This window comes from Hordeum vulgare, chromosome 1H, assembly GCF_904849725.1.
Source record: "Hordeum vulgare subsp. vulgare chromosome 1H, MorexV3_pseudomolecules_assembly, whole genome shotgun sequence".
NCBI classification, from domain to species: domain Eukaryota; kingdom Viridiplantae; phylum Streptophyta; class Magnoliopsida; order Poales; family Poaceae; genus Hordeum; species Hordeum vulgare.
In genome coordinates, this window is record NC_058518.1 from 2,495,747 (window position 1) to 2,512,853 (window position 17,107).

General features: G+C 41.9%; 2 protein-coding genes across 2 annotated transcripts; both read right to left on the reverse strand.

Annotated features, from left to right (window-relative positions):
* Positions 1-1,988: 1,988 nt before the first annotated feature.
* Positions 1,989-3,333, reverse strand: LOC123403414 (dirigent protein 4-like). The gene is made up of 3 exons (XM_045097352.1): positions 2,961-3,333; positions 2,569-2,755; positions 1,989-2,262 (listed from the first exon to the last, which is right to left on the reverse strand). Exons 1-3 carry the CDS (start codon positions 3,302-3,304, stop codon positions 2,233-2,235), a joined length of 561 nt encoding a protein of 186 aa, XP_044953287.1. The 5' UTR covers positions 3,305-3,333; the 3' UTR covers positions 1,989-2,232.
* A 12,688-nt stretch (positions 3,334-16,021) lies between these two features.
* Positions 16,022-16,875, reverse strand: LOC123405403 (B3-hordein-like). The gene has a single exon (XM_045099322.1). It carries the CDS (start codon positions 16,709-16,711, stop codon positions 16,196-16,198), a length of 516 nt encoding a protein of 171 aa, XP_044955257.1. The 5' UTR covers positions 16,712-16,875; the 3' UTR covers positions 16,022-16,195.
* Between the last annotated feature and the right edge of the window lie 232 nt (positions 16,876-17,107).

Genomic DNA, 17,107 nt, shown 5'->3' on the forward strand with positions numbered 1-17,107 from the left:
CTAGTACAACTTTACTACAAACTTATACTAAATGAGCGATAATTATTGTCGGACAGTGGGAGTACTCCAGTATACATGGTACTCGTTTCTTTTTAGTCCGCATATAAGATTTGGTCAAAGTCAAACTTCATAAGCTTTGACCAAATTTATAGAATAAAATATCAACATTTATAATATTGAATCAATATTAGTAGATGCACCATAATATTAATTTTCATATCATATAGGTTTAGTATTATAGATGTTGATAACTTATGATATATATTTGGTCAAACTTTGTATCACTTGACTTTGACCAAATCTTATATGCAGACTAAAAAGAAACAGAGGAAGTATGTCCCAGATGTGTACCATCACGCCATGTCCATTGCATCATAAAGACGTGTGAAACGTCAGGAATTACCAAGGTATAATGTCTTTGACATTGATGGTCTAATACTACAACTTGAAGTGATCTAAAATAGGGAGCAAATTATGTTGAAGGTTCCTTAACTTACTACTAGCAAAAAAGCCCATGCGTTGCGACGGAAGAGAAAATAACATACGCTCTGAACGCAATATATTTTCACATGGCATCACATTTGTGTTGCCGACGATGGCTTTAGTGCTCACATAACGAAAACGCGTTTGAATGTACAGTCACTCGAAATAAGATGAGAAATATGTTGTTTCTCCACACGAGGTTTTTCAAAGATGTGCATGTGTGGTTAACGATGTTTTCTGGTGTTCGTCTTCGGGGGGAGCGCGATCAGCTGGCAGTCCCAGAAGCAGAAGGTGGTCGCCCTTTCATCCTGCGAAGCCGAGTACATGGCGGCGACTGCAGCAGCATGCACAGGCGTTTGGCTGCAGAGAATGCTGGGAGATCTACTCGGTGATCCAGGAGGTGCAACCCCACTTCTCATCGACAACAAGTCGGCAATCCAGCTCTGCAAGAACCCTGTCTTCCATGACAGGACAAAGCACATCGAGACGTGTTTCCATTTCATCAGGGAATGCGTGCAGGACGGGAGGGTCGCCGTCGATCACATCCACACGAGCGAGCAGCTGGCCGACATCATGACCAAGACACTGCCTCGTGTGAAGTTTCAAGAGCTACGGGAGAAACTGGGGATGATCAACATCAGCAACTGATTAGGGGGGAGATTGTCAGCTAATAGCTGCAGATGCTTGTTCTTTCTTCAGTTTCGACAGGTTCCAACAGGTGATCTCTCTGTCAGTTTAGACAGGTTCCAACAGGTGATCTCTCTGTCAGTTTCGTCAGGGGGAAGCCACCACCGTATCTTTCCCGTTTTCATTCAAATAACCTGAGCTGCGACTCGGGCGTAGACTATGATAGTTCTTCCCTATCGTTGCGGCCCTGACCTGATCGTGGGATGGCACGAATGAGATGGTCATGGGCGCATCACGGGCGAAGCGCGGGGAGCGTTGGGATGGCGATGCTCACGACCCGCTCCTTCCCCGTTTTTCGTTTTTCAGTTAGTTCATGTATTCGTTGCTTAAGAGAAGGAATAGAAACAGAAAAGTTGCACTGGCACGCGGCACAAAATCTCCTTCGTCTACCTCTAACCAGAGTGAGAGAGAGTAAGCTCGAGCGGTTTAGGGTCTGACATCTAGGGACTTTGGTACAATACGGCTTGGTTACAATGGTGCATACACAAGACACATATGTTTAATAATGTTAACCTGAATTCATGTACGAGCTTTAACAAATGGCAGAGATTAAAAATACGACTAACCTCACAAATGTACGCATGAGTTCGCTTATATGGAATCCTCATGAGGTAAAGGTGCATGCTGTTAAGAATTAATTAGCTCTGATTAATCAGGGGCAATGCCTGTTTTTCCTTTATTCATCGGCCGCTACTATAGGGATCTTGCCATACATTTGTTCTTTTGTGTTTAACTGAGTAATTAGACCAATTTCGGACATACTATAGGATTATGGGAGATACGTAAAGATCCACATTACGGGAGAAAGATTCTTCATATTAAAATTTTACTACACCAAGCAAACTTCTTTATTTCTGATATACACACCAAGAAGATATGATCCCGAGCACAAAACCAAACATACATCTTAAAACAACAACAGTCGGACATGGATCTTTGGATTGATGGAATATCACTGGCTAGAGATCCATGGATTATTAAAAAAGAAAAACATTGACAGGATCATTGCAAAGCTCATTCCACAGCTACCCATCGTGGTCGTCCACATAGTTTTCAAACGTATTACTGGATGGTAGGGCCAGCTATAGTACCCTGGAAAAAGAAAAGGAATCACCGGTAATATCAGCATTGCTACACATTTAATAAAAATCTAGGTATTAAGGTACTAATAATGAAGTTTATCAAGGAATAATAACAATTCATAATTTTTATCTGGATGACTCAAACTAGATTTCTTAGTGAACTGGAATACTAGAGAGTTGTGCAATTTAAATGCCCTTTTGTTACACGACCCGAGCTAAGTTAGTATAAGGATATCATGTTGAGCTAGATAGATACACTAGAAACAACAAAGCAAATACATACAAATTAATTGGCTAATTAAACTTGTCTACTTACAGCTGGTTTGACGTAGAATGCATGAATATTGAGCTCTTTAATACTTTGACCCGGAGGGGGGTTGGCGAGTGCTCTATACTTGATGGTCCCACGTGCCATAGCAAACTCTCCAGTCCCACCAATAATGGCCATCTCGCCTTCTTGAGCTCTGTTCATCCCCATTACTTCAAATGATGATCCACGGCGCCTGATATAGTTTTGGAGAGTAACACATCACTTATCATATAACACTGGAGAATCTTTAGTACTCCCTCCGTAAACTATAATAAGAGCATTTAGATCACTACTTTAGCGATCTAAACGCTCTTATATTTCTTTACCACGGAGGGGGTATATGAGATGTAGGTAACTGAGAAAACTAAAACTTCTAGTCCAAGAGTATAAATTTGTACCTGGCGTCCTCGAACACCATGCTGAAGTAGTTGAACCAGCCTGGACCGCCTACATCAGCCTGCACATGCATGCCTTTGGTACGGGCAACAATGGTGGCAGTACCGGGGTTTGGTCCATCAATCACAGTCCAGTCGTTAACAGCGGTCGTACCAAACCCGGCTGGTTGGCTGGAGGCAACAATTGCAACCTGGTTTGTGCCGGATCCAGCGGCGATTTGGTGCAAGTACAAGCGCAAGTTTATCTCAGACTCACAAGGAATAACGCAAGACAGGGATGGAGTGGCCATGGATAGAACGAAATGCAGGACCAAAATGACGGACAGGACACGGCTAGAACTGGCCATGGCTAGGATTTTGGCTCCCACAAAGATGGTAGGAGGTGTCTATGATAAGTTGACTCTTTCCTTTGTTGTTGGCTGTGTGAGAGATACTCAAGTCTAGGGGTTCTATTTATAGTGCATTAGTGCTCGAGGACTAGCAAGTTGGTTCCATATCCTTCAGGACCAGCTAGCAAATGTGGACGCTTTTTTTCATTTGGCTGGCCTTTCGATTTTGGATAGGCTACGCTTGTGAGGCGGAACAATATCGTGCACATTTATCAGCCCAAAGACATAAGAAAGGTCACGCGTCGTCTTCTATTTCTTTTTCTTGCCAAGACAGGCTTTCCAGGAAATATGCTATCGAGTTTTTTTTTTTGTTTTGGAAATATGCCATGCCTTGAAGACAAACTATATAGACGAATAAGACCAAGATTTTGTTTGTCATTCTCTTCTTCAAATATGATCAGTCCCGTCAGACTTTGAAGGAGACACATTACCGAACCATGAAGTGCTATTTTGGATATCATATAGCTAGGCATATTATCCTCAGCAACCTGCAAACCCTTCTTCATTATATTATCTGAAAAAAAAAAGATAAAACACATGCCATGAAGAACAATTTAAGGCCACTGAATACGAAAGGGGCCATGGTGTCCATTATTGGTGTATAATATATCCAACCATTTTTAAGAAGGAACCTAACGAGTAAAGACCCACAATTTTTCAGTACTTGCATTGGTACATAGTAGATTCAGTCTGATCATTTTCCTTTGATTTTATATTGGTCTATATGTTCATCACTGACCCATGTACTGTCCATACGTTGACCCTTGTTTCCCTGCTGATATGTGGCTGTATCCATTAGCAAGTATATGTGTGACCTTTTATTTATTGTTATTTCCCAATCGGCCATTCTGAAAGGATATGATATAAATCTTTAATTGTGATGCAGTTTTGTACGCATGCTGCAGCATAAAAAACAGCATTCTAAAATCTGAAAATGAGTTCTCCAGTTTGGGGGCAATAATGTTTTTCTGGCAAATGATTATCTATTCGGGAGAGGTTTTGAGGTACATAGAGGGGATGGAGGAGATCAATTCATTTTTTCAGGTTACATCAAGAACGCGTACAACGAGACATGGTTACCATTCAATCTATTGAATGGAAATCATTAGCTCATGCAATTCCGATTTCCACGGTCGTGCCCACACCGGGGGTTGCGGGCATAGTTCTTGACCTTTCTGCCAGCAGGGTTTTTGCATCAGCCGTCTCAGAGTATCCCAAAAAACGACATGGACAACCGCATGATGCAAAGCTCTCGTGAATATTCCTTATAAAGGGCTTAATTTTATTTTTCGTTTATGAGGGGACTTAACGATATAGACATGCATGAAACTGTAGAGGAATTCGATCATTTTCAAAATAGGCATTTCATTTTGACATGAAAATAATCTGATCAATGTCTCTTAACACTTTTCTGCATTTCCATAGCAGCACACCAACATCCCTACTAGTATTGTTACTGATCATGATTTTATTATGTGTAGTGGGATGCGTTGTGGGATGTTATTTTGGGTGAACGCTAGATAACAACCCATCGAGGGAAGAATTTATTAGGACCTGTGCCTCGCATCATAAGCACAAAACCCTTATACATTCTTGATTTTAGTTTTGGTTCTACACCCTCCGCTACATTCATCAAACAGTTGGCACTAATGATAACTTGCACGACTGGTTCAAGTTCTCGGCCATCGTGAATCACCAGCCCGAAGTGTGAATGCCGATCTACATGCTCCACCCTGCCCAATGATCGACCTTGCATGGGGATAACACTTCGTTGTTGCCAAGCATCTACAACTTTAGTATATGTTCTTAGCAACACAACTCACATGAAGAAACAAGTGGCCCCTTCATGTGAATATATGCTAGACAAAATCAATCAGAAATAGAAAAACAGAAGTATAAAGTTTTACGCTTCTTGCAAGTCACGTCAAACAAAAGGAATAAAATGACTAAGGCTCTGGTCTTCACATATATTTTAGAAACAAACTACTCCTACACCAACCATTTTTTATGAGATTCCTTATCCGCAGCTCTTAATATTGAAATTATATTTGGCAGTGTTCAAAGTAAGTAGTACTCCAATTGATATAGAATGTTCTATGCGATATGGTTTTGTCTTAAGAACATATAGGTTCGGCATAATGGAATTAGCTAGAGCATACACTTGCCGGCCTTCACATGTATGCGTAGAGTTGGAACAACTCCTAGACACACTGTATTATCAAAAAAAAATATGTCCAAGCTACCATTTTTTTTGCTAGATGACCCCATCTAGTGGTTCAGGTCTTATGGATGATATATTTTATGCTACTTGTGTATAGACGGAGCTGGTTCTCTATCAGGAGCACATCATATGATATTATGTTGTTTATGCACATGGGACCAATCGACCAGGTTCTAGGAATTACAGGGTTTAATGTTTCTACTTTATGATGTGAAAAGTTTGTGGCAAAAAAGGTAGCAATGCACATGCCATGAATGACTTGAAAATGGAAATTTTGGCAAATGGATCATCTGTTTAGATATAAACCGCGGATATGTGAAATAAGATTATGCTTCTTCCAAGGCTAGTCAAAGATAAGTAATATAATGACTAGGTGTTTTAAGGGTTGTCCAGTAGAACCCCCGGCAAATTATTGGGAGGAAGTCTTCAATCATGTTCAAGAAATGCATTTTAATTTGACTAAAAATATATGATCGATGTCTCTTCACTAGTAGAAAATAGGGCATTGAGCCAACCACATTGGACCCGGATTGGATATAAACCGGTTCTAAAGGGTGTGTCCGCTGGGCCCACTCCCTGCAGCAAATGGCCGCAAGGCCTTTAGGACCGGTTTGTAACACAAACCGGTCCTAAAGGACTTTGGACCGTTTGCTGCAGGGAGGGGGGGCCCAGTGGACAGACCTTTCGAACCGGTTTATATCACAAACCGGTGCTAAAGATTTTCTCATTTTTGCAGCAACTGCGGGCCCCCGCTGTCAGACCCTTTAGCACCGGTTTTGAACACAAACCGGTCCTAAAGCCCTCCCCTATATTCCACCCCCGAGCTCAGCTCAGCTCCATTTTTTCCAGCTCGAGCTCAACTCCATTTTTGCTCTCTCCTTCCTCTTGGGAGCTCTAATCCATCCCCATTTTTCTCCACCATTTGTCAAGATTGTTGGCACCCATCGGTCCTACGGTTAGCATCAACATTCCCTCTTCCGGCATTGCAAGTTTTGCTCGTTTTCTTGCTCATTTCATTTTTGTTGTGCTAGCTAGGTGTTTGATGAAATGCCTAAGCTAGAGAGAGTTCATCATTTGTTATGTATACATATGCAATTTGAGCTCAAATTTAATTATGATTTGTTGTTTTTTTTAGTGTCGCGCGCCTTGTCCCCTTCCTCACCGTCGTCGATCGCCCCGTCACCGACACAACCTTGGTGAGCCTATTGTTTTTATTTACCAAAACAAATTTTGATTTGTATGATTTACATATTTACTTGTATATAATTTTCTTATTGTGTAAGATTTTTTTTATATGTATAGCGTCATGGTTTTGATATCCGTCCCCGTTGGCCCTCGTCCAGTCTATGATTCAGATGTGGTATATTATCTTTTATAACTACATATTTTCATTTCCTGATTATATGACAATTAATTACGCCGACCAACTTGACATAGATATTTTTATCTAGGAGGTAGTGGAACCGGAAATGCCAATCGACCCTATTGTTGAGAAGTTACACTTAGTTGAACAAGAAAATGTTGGTATGAAAGAAAGATTGAAAAAAACTGAAGAAAGGTTGGAAAAAACTGAAAGAGAGAAGATGACCTTGGAAAAGGTTCTTGCCGGTGTCGTCGATGATCACAAGAGCGATATGGACGCAATGCGCCTGAAGATTAGAAAGATTAGAAAATATGCAATTAGTAAAGAGGCTTGGTATCATTATGCCATCGGGTCAATTTTTACCTTTGTTGCGATTTTGATCGCATTTGTTGTTGTTTTTAAATGCATTAATTAGAGAGAGTTTTTATGGTTGGTTTCAGTGTGTATTTTTATGAGAACTATATATGTATGGTCACTACGCTACTTTGGTTTTAACGTGTGATGAACTTTTTGTATTAATTAATTAATTTAGTCATGATGATTTAGCATAATGGTTTTTGATAAATTTATATAATGCAGATGAACCGGCAATGGATGTACAGTGATCGACGTCGTCCCGAATTCCTTAATGGCATGCATAGTTTTCTCAATGTGGCTGAGAAAAACAGGCAGAATGGATTTATTTTTTGTCCATGTAAAAAATGCCAGAATAAGAGGAATTTCCCTAACTCAAGAACCATACACACCCACCTGTTGCAAGAAGGCTTCATGCCCAGTTATTTTTGTTGGACCAAGCACGGAGAAAGAGGGGTTGTAATGGAAGACAATGAAGAAGAAGAGGATAATGATAACTATCCTATGTTCGGTGAACACGGTGATACTGAAATGGGGGAAGACGAACCTGAACTTGAGGACATTGTTGATGAGTCTGATGATGATCTTCGTCAGGTCATTCGTGAAGAACAGATAAACTGCGCAAGTGAAAACGATAGGTTGAAGTTGGAGCGCATGTTAGAAGATCACAAAAAATTGTTGTACCCAAATTGCGAAGATGGCCAGAAAAAGCTGGGCACCACCCTGGAATTGCTGCAATGGAAGGCAGAGAATGGAATATCTGACAAGGGATTTGAAAAGCTGCTGAAAATAATGAAGAAGATGCTTCCAAGAGATAACGTGCTGCCCTGCAGTACGTACGAAGCAAAGAAGGTTGTCTGCCCTCTAGGATTGGAAGTGCATAAGATACATGCATGCATCAATGACTGCATCCTCTACCGCGGTCAGCATGAGAATTTAAATGCCTGTCGGGCATGCGGTGCATTTCAGTATAAGATCAGGCGAGATGACCCTGGTGATGTTGAGGGCGACGATCGCCCCAGGAAGAGGGTTCCTGCCAAGGTGATGTGGCAATATTTTCTCTCATTGTACTTCTTTGATTATGCATTGGATTTTGCAACTAGAGAGCTTCAAAAATCTTACCGGAATATTTTCTCTCCAACTATTCAGTTGAATCTTGCATGTGAAAATTTATGTATGATGTTTTTTTGTTTATTCATAAGTGGATGAATGAGATTTTGTTTGGTTATCGTGCGTTGCACGTGCAAGCTTACTAGTGAAGATAAATTGGTGAAACAGTTGCATGAAAACATATATTTTGCTAAGTTAAATTCTTGTTACTAGCAGGTGTTGAGCTATGGATCCCCAAGAACCACATGATCAGCACGCCGATCAGCTCGCGGGAATGGGTGAGGCGGAGAAGGAAAGATACATGTGCCAGATGATTTTTGAAGATGCAACGGCCATATATCATGATGACGACGGTGGAGAGGCGTTTAGCAATCAATTTTTGAACGACTCCGGTGACGGAGCTAAGAATATAGAACATGTAGTAGATGCAGAAGTGCCCTCCGGAACAAACTCTGCCAATGTATATCTCAAGTCACTGTTGACGCAACAATTAATTTGTATTGCACTTACTAACGAATCATTATTTTTACGTTTAGGCGCCCTCCGGAACAGCTAGCGCAAGTACTGAGACAAAGTCGAAACGAGGCCCGGCCGCAAGGTTGAAAGATACTGCAAGGTACTCGATCGATAAAGTTGCTGCTGATGGCAAACCACTAGAACCCCCAGAAACTTATCGCAAATTTGTAAATCAGTGCGGAGTTGTTGTAAGAGACCTGGTCCCGATCAAATTAATAGAATGGAATAAGCCGAAGACCGGCGCCAACGTTGGAGCTACTTATGTCGATGACAGATTGAAAAGAGTGCGTTGCGACACGGTCTGGCTAAATTTCAGCGTAGCGGACGATAAGAAGAAGAAAGTCGAGGAGTGGGCTTTGAAGAAGATGGCCACACAATTCCAGAGGTGGAAGAAAGACTTGTGGAAGAAATATAAGGAGGAAGATCCAGTTTTCACTGGGAACCTAGTGAAGATAAGAGACGCTTGGCCTGATTTTAAGGCGTACAAGAAATCGGGTGTCTTTACATCCCGATCAGCCACAAATACGGAGAATGCGAAGAAGAAGAAATATCACCATATTTTGGGGTCAGGTGGCTACATGACTGCCCTGCCTAGGTGGCGAAGCTATGAAGATGCGCTTCTGAAAAGAAATATCATTCCACAGACACATGACTAGCCCGATAGGTCCAAGTTCTGGTTGTTCGCGCATGGGGCAACGTTGGACGCTGAGACTGGGATGATTGTTCCGGAGGGACCATGGGCGGAAAAAATAAGACAAGTCGTATTAGATCTAGAGAAGGCAATAGAAGCTGTTCGAAAAGGAACTTTTGTTCCCGATAGAGAGAACGACGAGTTGACGAAGGCACTCGGGAACCCCGAAAAGTGGGGACGAACACGAGGCTTTGGAGCCAGTACCCCGTGGAACCAAGGGTTTCCGGCGGACCTTGGCACTTACAGAAGCCGTAGTAGAAGCAAGAGGAAGGCGCTGGAACGGATATCGACATTAGAAGAAAAGGTGGCGTTTCTCTTGAAGAAAGGGGGACACCATGTACCTGACACTGAAGAGGAGGAAGAAGATCCTGCACCTGACGCTGATCACCAGCAATTAGAAGACGATCCTGTAGCAGATCCCGTCCCATCTCAGCATAGAAGCAGCGTGGGTTCCACGCAGCTGCAGCTAGAAGACGGTCCTGCAGTCGAACCATCGGCGCCTCACTACCCCGTGGATGATGTCACGGAGAAGACAAACTGTGAGATACATATGCCAATGGGGAACATATCCTTCATGGTGGCGTCAGGCTATGCTTTACCGAATCAACCTGGAGCAACCTACCATGGTGGTCAGATTCCAGCATCCCATGCTCGTGTCGGGTTGTCAACAATTACGCCGGGATGCCAGTCAATTGAGCTTGATATTCCTGGAGGTGAAGGCGAGAAGACACTGGGAGAAATGGAGCTTGGTATCATCTTGTGGAAGAAGAAACACATCGTGTTTCCTAACGCGGCGCCAAGGCCACCGACTCCTCCAGGTACAAATGCACCACCTCCAACAATTACTGAATGTTGCACCACATGTAAGCCTATTTTTAATAGTTTTTTCACTTTCGTACAGAGAATGCACGACCTCCAAGTCCACCCCCCAACGCACCTCCAAGTCCACCCCCCAACGCACCTCCAAGTCCACCCCACAACGAAGATTGGGAGCCCGAGGCCGAGAGTCCATTGCCCGTGCAGTCCAGTGAGTCGACGGATGCGCCCACTACGGGTACGGCAAAGCGGAAGCTGCAGTTCAGAAGAAACGGGTCTCCTCCCAAGAAGAGAGAAAGGAAACCCAAGAAAGTCAAGACTCCCCCGAAGTTACCAGGCCTGATGACTCCGGAGGAACTAGACGAGGCCATGAAAGCCAAAAACAAAGCATGGTTCGCACGGTTTCCCCTGAAGCCCCCTCCAGACATCTGGAAAGAAACTCTGAAGAACATACCAAAGTGGAAAGTTGAGCGCACCATCGACAACTTATATTATCCTGAACCGCCGCCACCGCCGGAACTTTCAGACTATGAACGGTACATTGAAAAGATGCACACCGCACAGATGAAGGAGGCGGAGCAGATGAAGCAGGCGGAGCAGATGAAATGCGGGAAACAAGTTCCCCAGCTCGGACAACAAGAAGCACAGTCAATTGCCCCGCTCAAGGTGTTATCTGACCAGGCTTCAGTGTCCGGTCCACGCATGGGCGACGTAGGTTACGCTATTGCTGATGTGGTATATAAATATAAGCCCGAGCACCCTCTGGTCGAAAATCCTAGTGCTCTAACAACCCAACTATGGAATTTACATGTTTGGTACTTGGAGGCCGCAAGGCAAAAGAGAGACTGTATCATGGTGGCAGTTCAGGATCAACACTACTTCGGAGAGTACGGTGTGGATTTTGGGTTCGATGATTTTTTCCAGATGTACAATCAACGTGCCCTCGACAAAGCTATCATCAGCTGCTACTGTTTGTAAGTGATTTATTTGTGTAATTTAATTATTTAGTTAAGCTCGTGTTCATTGCCCGTATAATTATCACTCACGAGACATTCTTTTTGTACGCTACTATGGAGAATGAAGATTCGTGAATGCAGGCTGGCAGGAATCTGGGACTTTGGGTTCATTGACCCGTATTCGTTTCATCAAGAGACAATAGAAAAGTTCAACAAGGATACACCGAATGATTTGCTAAGGTTTTTGAAGCGACAAAGTACCAAAAAAGAAATACTTTGGCCCTACGGATTCAAGTGAGTGTTACTCCCTTGTACACATTCCATTTTGCTTACCTGATGTTAAGTGTAATTGATGAGTATGCATGACTGCGTGTGTACACGTGCGCAGGTCCCACTTCATATTGTTCATCATTAGAATCGATCAAGGACAAGTTGAAGTCTGGGACCCGTTAACCTGGGACGCTGACACATGGAAGAGCGCGCGTCAGATGCTTCAAAGGTATATATATATCGGCCTCTTTCGTTCATCGGCCTCTTTTTCGTTCATTTCCTGATATCAAGTAAGTAATAATTAACTCTTGTATTCATTCTTCTTTGTCGGCCAGGGTTTGGCAAATGTTCATCAAGGAAGAACCCGGTACATGGGCAGACAAGCTCCACTTTCAGATTAACAAAGTAAGTAGTACTACGTACCCTGGTTTCAATACCATTACCATTCTCTTGATCATTACTAATTTGACTGAATTATGTTCTCGTATATAGAGCGTCCCGCAACAACCACGGGACACTGATTATTGTGGATACTACGTTTGCGAGTACATTCACAGGATTATCAATGAGAAATCCCGTACTTCCAGAAATCTAGAGGTACGTAACCGGATCTTCACAACTTTATTTATGTTGCCATCAATTATGTTTAGTTTTGTTCATAACTTAATTGTTTTCATCTACTTCTTTTAAAGCTGCAACGAAAGCGGGCGATGCTCAGACCAATCCAACGTTGCAAGGCAGTTGCAGAGGAATTGGCAGGATTTCTCTACACGCAAGTCATAGATAAAGGCGGAGAATTTTTCCATCCTATGAACCAATAGCCAGCTCCCTTCTCTATGCAAGTATACAGCTATAGGAAACGAACTTCAAATTATGTAATGATAATCGATCGAGTACTTCGTGTTACATGTATATATGAAATTTTATTTGGTGCATCAACATTTAACCGCAAACATGGAATCGGTGTTTCCGGATACGTGTTTCCGATTACGTGTTTCCGATTCCGTGTTCGTAAAAAACGGAACACGGACACACGGAATCGGAAAGACGTAAACGGAAATACGGAACCGAAAACACGTAAACGGAAATACGGAAAATACGGAACACGGAATCACCGAAATACGGAATCGGAAACCCTGAAAAGAAAAGGAAAAAAAAAGAAAAAAAAAGCATTAGGACCGGTTGGTGTTACCAACCGGTTCTAAAGGTCCTCCCCTGCGCGCACTCTTCGGCGCCCACGTGGATGCCTTTACCACCGGTTTGTAAGAGACCGGTGCTAAAGTGGGGGGCCTTTAGTCCCGGATACGTAGCACCGGATGTGTATCCGGGTCCAAAGGCCCTTACCAACCGGTTCTAATGCCCTGTTTTCTACTAGTGCTTAACATATTTATTATTACGTAGCATCCCAAGGGCATCCTAATAGCGTGCAAGTAAAATTCTAAATGTGATTGTTGCTTAATCTTGGTTTTATTGTGTGTTGTGCTTAGTGGGGTGTTATTTTGGGTGGGATGACCAAATGCACGACTGGAACTTCTCAGCCACCAGGAATCACCAGCCCTAAACGTGAATGCAGGGAAACAGGCTCCATCATCTCCGCTAATCCTCTAACATTGCCTGTTTCCAAGCACAGGACTTCAGGAGGTTCATCATTTTGTACTTCATTGTGTGAACATTATTAGTATAAGAAATGCTAGCAACGGAACTGATACAAAGAAACTGCATTGAAAATTATTGCATTGGCTCCTTTATGTGAGTATATGCTCTACATAATCAATCAGATATACTCCCTCCGTTCCAAAATAAGTGTCTCAACTTTATACTAGCTCTAGTATAAATTTGTACTAAGTTTGAGACAGTTATTTTGGGACGGAGGGAGTAAAAAAAAACAAAATGCCAAACTATATGCAGCTTCCAAGACTAGTCAAACAAAAGGAATAAAATGACTAAGCTTCTGGTCGTCTCATATATTTTGGAAGCAAACTACTCCGTCCATTCTTTTAAGAGGATCCTTGTCCCCAACTTTATTATTGACAGTATATTTGATGTTATCAAAGGCAAGTTGTACTCTTGTTAATATAATATTGATTTGTTCGTAAGAGCATAAAATTGCCTCGGTTTCCCGCCTAGCTGGCCTCCCCGCAGCGTCCACGTGGAGACCCTTCTGTCCCGGTTGATAAGCGAACCTGGACTAAAGGTTTTGGGCTTTAATCCCGACCCTTTAATCTCGGTTTCAGAACCGGGTCTCATGGGTGTCTGGAACCGGGACAAATGGTCATTTTCTACTAGTGATTTGGAAACTCAATAAATCACATTAATCATGGTCACATAATAAATTTTACTAGTTTAACAAATAGCTAGAAAATATATACTTTATAACCAAAACATAAGCTTATTTTGTCTATTTGCTTTGCATTAAGATTTTTCATGTACAATCCACTTTATTTTGTTATATTTGAGTTACACTCATTTATGACAAGAAAAACACTCGTTTATGCAAAAAAAACATCATGTACAATCCCTTCATTTTTAATTACACAAATATCTCATGAAAAAGAGTAATTTCCCCCGATTTATGTAAAAATCTTTGATCCACCTCCTGTGAAAAAGATAAATTTTCGTCGATTGACTTGGAAGTGTGTCAAATTCGAACTACAACTGCCTCATAGTTTTATCTTTATTTTTGCCATCATTTTTAGGTACACAAGTATATATTTAATCATATAAAAAAAATCACATTATTCCACCCCTAGATCAGAACGGTCATATCGGCAAATTTGGTCACATTTTGAAACCGTCATAAGAAATTCAAACAAATTGAAAAAATTGAAAAACTTCGCATTGTGTCATTATATGTGACCTAGCATCCACGGAAATAAAGAATATTGGACTACGACAAATGTCTTAGAAAAGTGTTCTCACAAATGAGCTATCATGTATGAAGATCCATGACTTTCAATGCAAATGATCACTGTTATGACAACATTCATGACATAGTTTGTCAAAATGATATCATATTTTGCACAAGGGTGCATCTTGCAATGGAAAATAATGTTGCCTAATAAAGTTTTCATTTTTTTGGACAAAAAATTCATTCTCTATTTAGAAAGTGCCAAAATGACAATAGTTGAAAACGGGCCTTTAGTCTCGGTTCGTTTAGGCTATTAGTCCTGGTTCAGGAACCGAGACTAATCATCCAGGACTAATGCCCTCCACGTGGCGGGGCTGAGAGTGAGGGGGAGGGTGGACCTTTAGTCCCGGTTCTAGTTACAGTGTAATATTGCTAATGATCTTTTGTTTGAGGAATACTATTGGTAATGATTGGCTTTGTTGAAGTTTCACCTTTTTTTTTCTTGTTCAGATATACTTGTAATGCCAAGGAGTTAATGTCGTTAAACATTTTCTACGTTTAGTAGAAGAAGTTGGGATACATGCTGTTATTTGTGAGCTATCTATGTATCTGGTTTTAGCGCCATTACTTAGTTGAGAAGGCCTTCAACTTTCACAAGAGGAACTAATGAAGCTATAACTTGTTGTGAAACATTCTGTACTCTGAAGTTTGGAGGCCTGTTCGACGGAACATGCTATGAGTTTTCTGGTAGTGTTTTGCTGTGCTGTCATAGATTTGACTCAAATGGTGATCTCTTTCATGAGTTGTTTTAGCAGTGGAACCTTGATCTTTTCAGAGTGTCTGAGCACGCCATATATATTTTTTGCAAAATGACGATGCTTCCTTGCAGGTGCGAGAGGGTCCTCATGGCACCCCCAGAACTAACCTATTTCTGAATATGTATGGCGAGTAATGAATCGAAACTTCAATGCATTCAACAATTTGCTTGTCTAATGTTATTATGCATAGTGCTAGGGGAATACTGTCTTGTGAATTGTGATCGCCCTTGCAATTGAACTCTACTGTAGCTGCTCTTGATCGAGAATTGTTGGGTGACTTCTTGGTGTCGAGTCGAGTCGCATGCCCGAATCACATCCTAAGTCGAGCCGATCTGATCTGTGTGTTGTTTATTGTTGTTCCTTTTGGGCGGGGTGTACAACATCCACTTGTGTGTTTTGATAAAAAGATGATCTTAAGTTCAAGAAAAAGTCGGCCTTTTTCTCGGAAAATAGACATTGTTGTCTCTGTAGACAATGGCATGTACCCTTGGACCCACATACAAACCAATAAAAAAACAAGATCCCAAATCTCCGACCACTGAAGAGTTTTATATATGTAAGTCCATTCTTCACTCCAACCCAAATTTTACAATCAACAAATTGCAATGCATGAATAATTAATTAATTCACCCGGTTGCATTTCTCAACAGGCAAGACAACCTTATGAACTTGCAAGTGTGGCACTCAGGTCGACGTCCACACAATTTCAATATGAATATTGTCCAGATAAAACTTTATTTATATTTTATTCCAAAATTTAAACATCAAGTCTTGGTCGATCACACATAAGGTTGTGTGACACTTTATTTGTCACCGCTACATCGACATATACCTCGATTCAACAACGGTTATTCAACTATATATTTCTAGAGACCTTTTCTTATCATTAGACACCAACTCTCGTGTCAATGCCGAATGGAAGTATGCGGTACAACGGCACATTAACACTGCACATCATTGGTAGGGTACGCAGCGCAATGGAAACCGTCGCCTCAAGCTGAGCTAGCTGGTGTGGCTGCAAGAAAACACTCTGTGGCACTTGCTGTTGTTGACCCTGTTGTGGTTGAGGTTGTTGGAAAGAACATTGTCCGACTTGCTGTACCTGCGACTGTTGTTGGGGTTGGGAGACACCTTGGACCAATCGTTGGGGTTGTTCTTGCAAGACGATAGAGTAGACGATTGCACAGACTGCCTCATGGCAGAATTGTTCGGGGATTTGCGGCAGTTGTTGGCAACATTGTTGTTGCAACACATGGCAACTGCTCTGCTCCAACATTTGCGACCTTGCAATACGTTGTGACATTGCCACAGGGCTGCACTGCTGCTGGAGGAATACCTTGCATAGGTTTAGCTGCTGCAAAATAGATGGATGAACAAATGGTATTTGTACTTGCACAAGCATTTGATCTTGTTGTCCTTGTGGGAGTGGTGTTTGTTATGGTTTACATGGTTGTTGCTGCAATAGAATTGGTTGTTGTTGCGAAAATGGTGGTTGTTGCAGAAATGGTTGTTGTGATGGGAAGGGTTGTTGTGGAAATGGTTGTGGTTGTTGTGGGTATGGTTGTGGTTGTTTTGGGATGGGTTGTTGTGGAAATGGTTGTGCTTGTTAAGGATATGGTTGTGGTTGTTGTGGGATGGGCTGTTGTGAAAATGGTTGTGGTTGTTGTGGGTATGGTTGTGGTTGTTGTGGGATGGGTTGTTGTGGAAATGGTTGTGGTTGTTGTGGGTATGGTTGTGGTTGTTGTGGGATCGGTTGTTGTGGAAACGGTTGTGGTTGTTGTGGGTATGGTTGTTGCTG

Bases quoted from the DNA above. Each gene is read 5' to 3' on its own strand.
- LOC123405403 (XM_045099322.1), bottom strand. From the start codon at position 16,711: ATGCTTGTGCAAGTACAAATACCATTTGTTCATCCATCTATTTTGCAG.
- LOC123403414 (XM_045097352.1), bottom strand. From the start codon at position 3,304: ATGGCCAGTTCTAGCCGTGTCCTGTCCGTCATTTTGGTCCTGCATTTC. The intron at 2,756-2,960 runs GTACAAATTTAT...AAACTATATCAG, and splicing joins ATGGTGTTCGAGGACGCCAG to GCGCCGTGGATCATCATTTG. The intron at 2,263-2,568 runs GTAAGTAGACAA...TTCTTTTTCCAG, and splicing joins CATTCTACGTCAAACCAGCT to GGTACTATAGCTGGCCCTAC.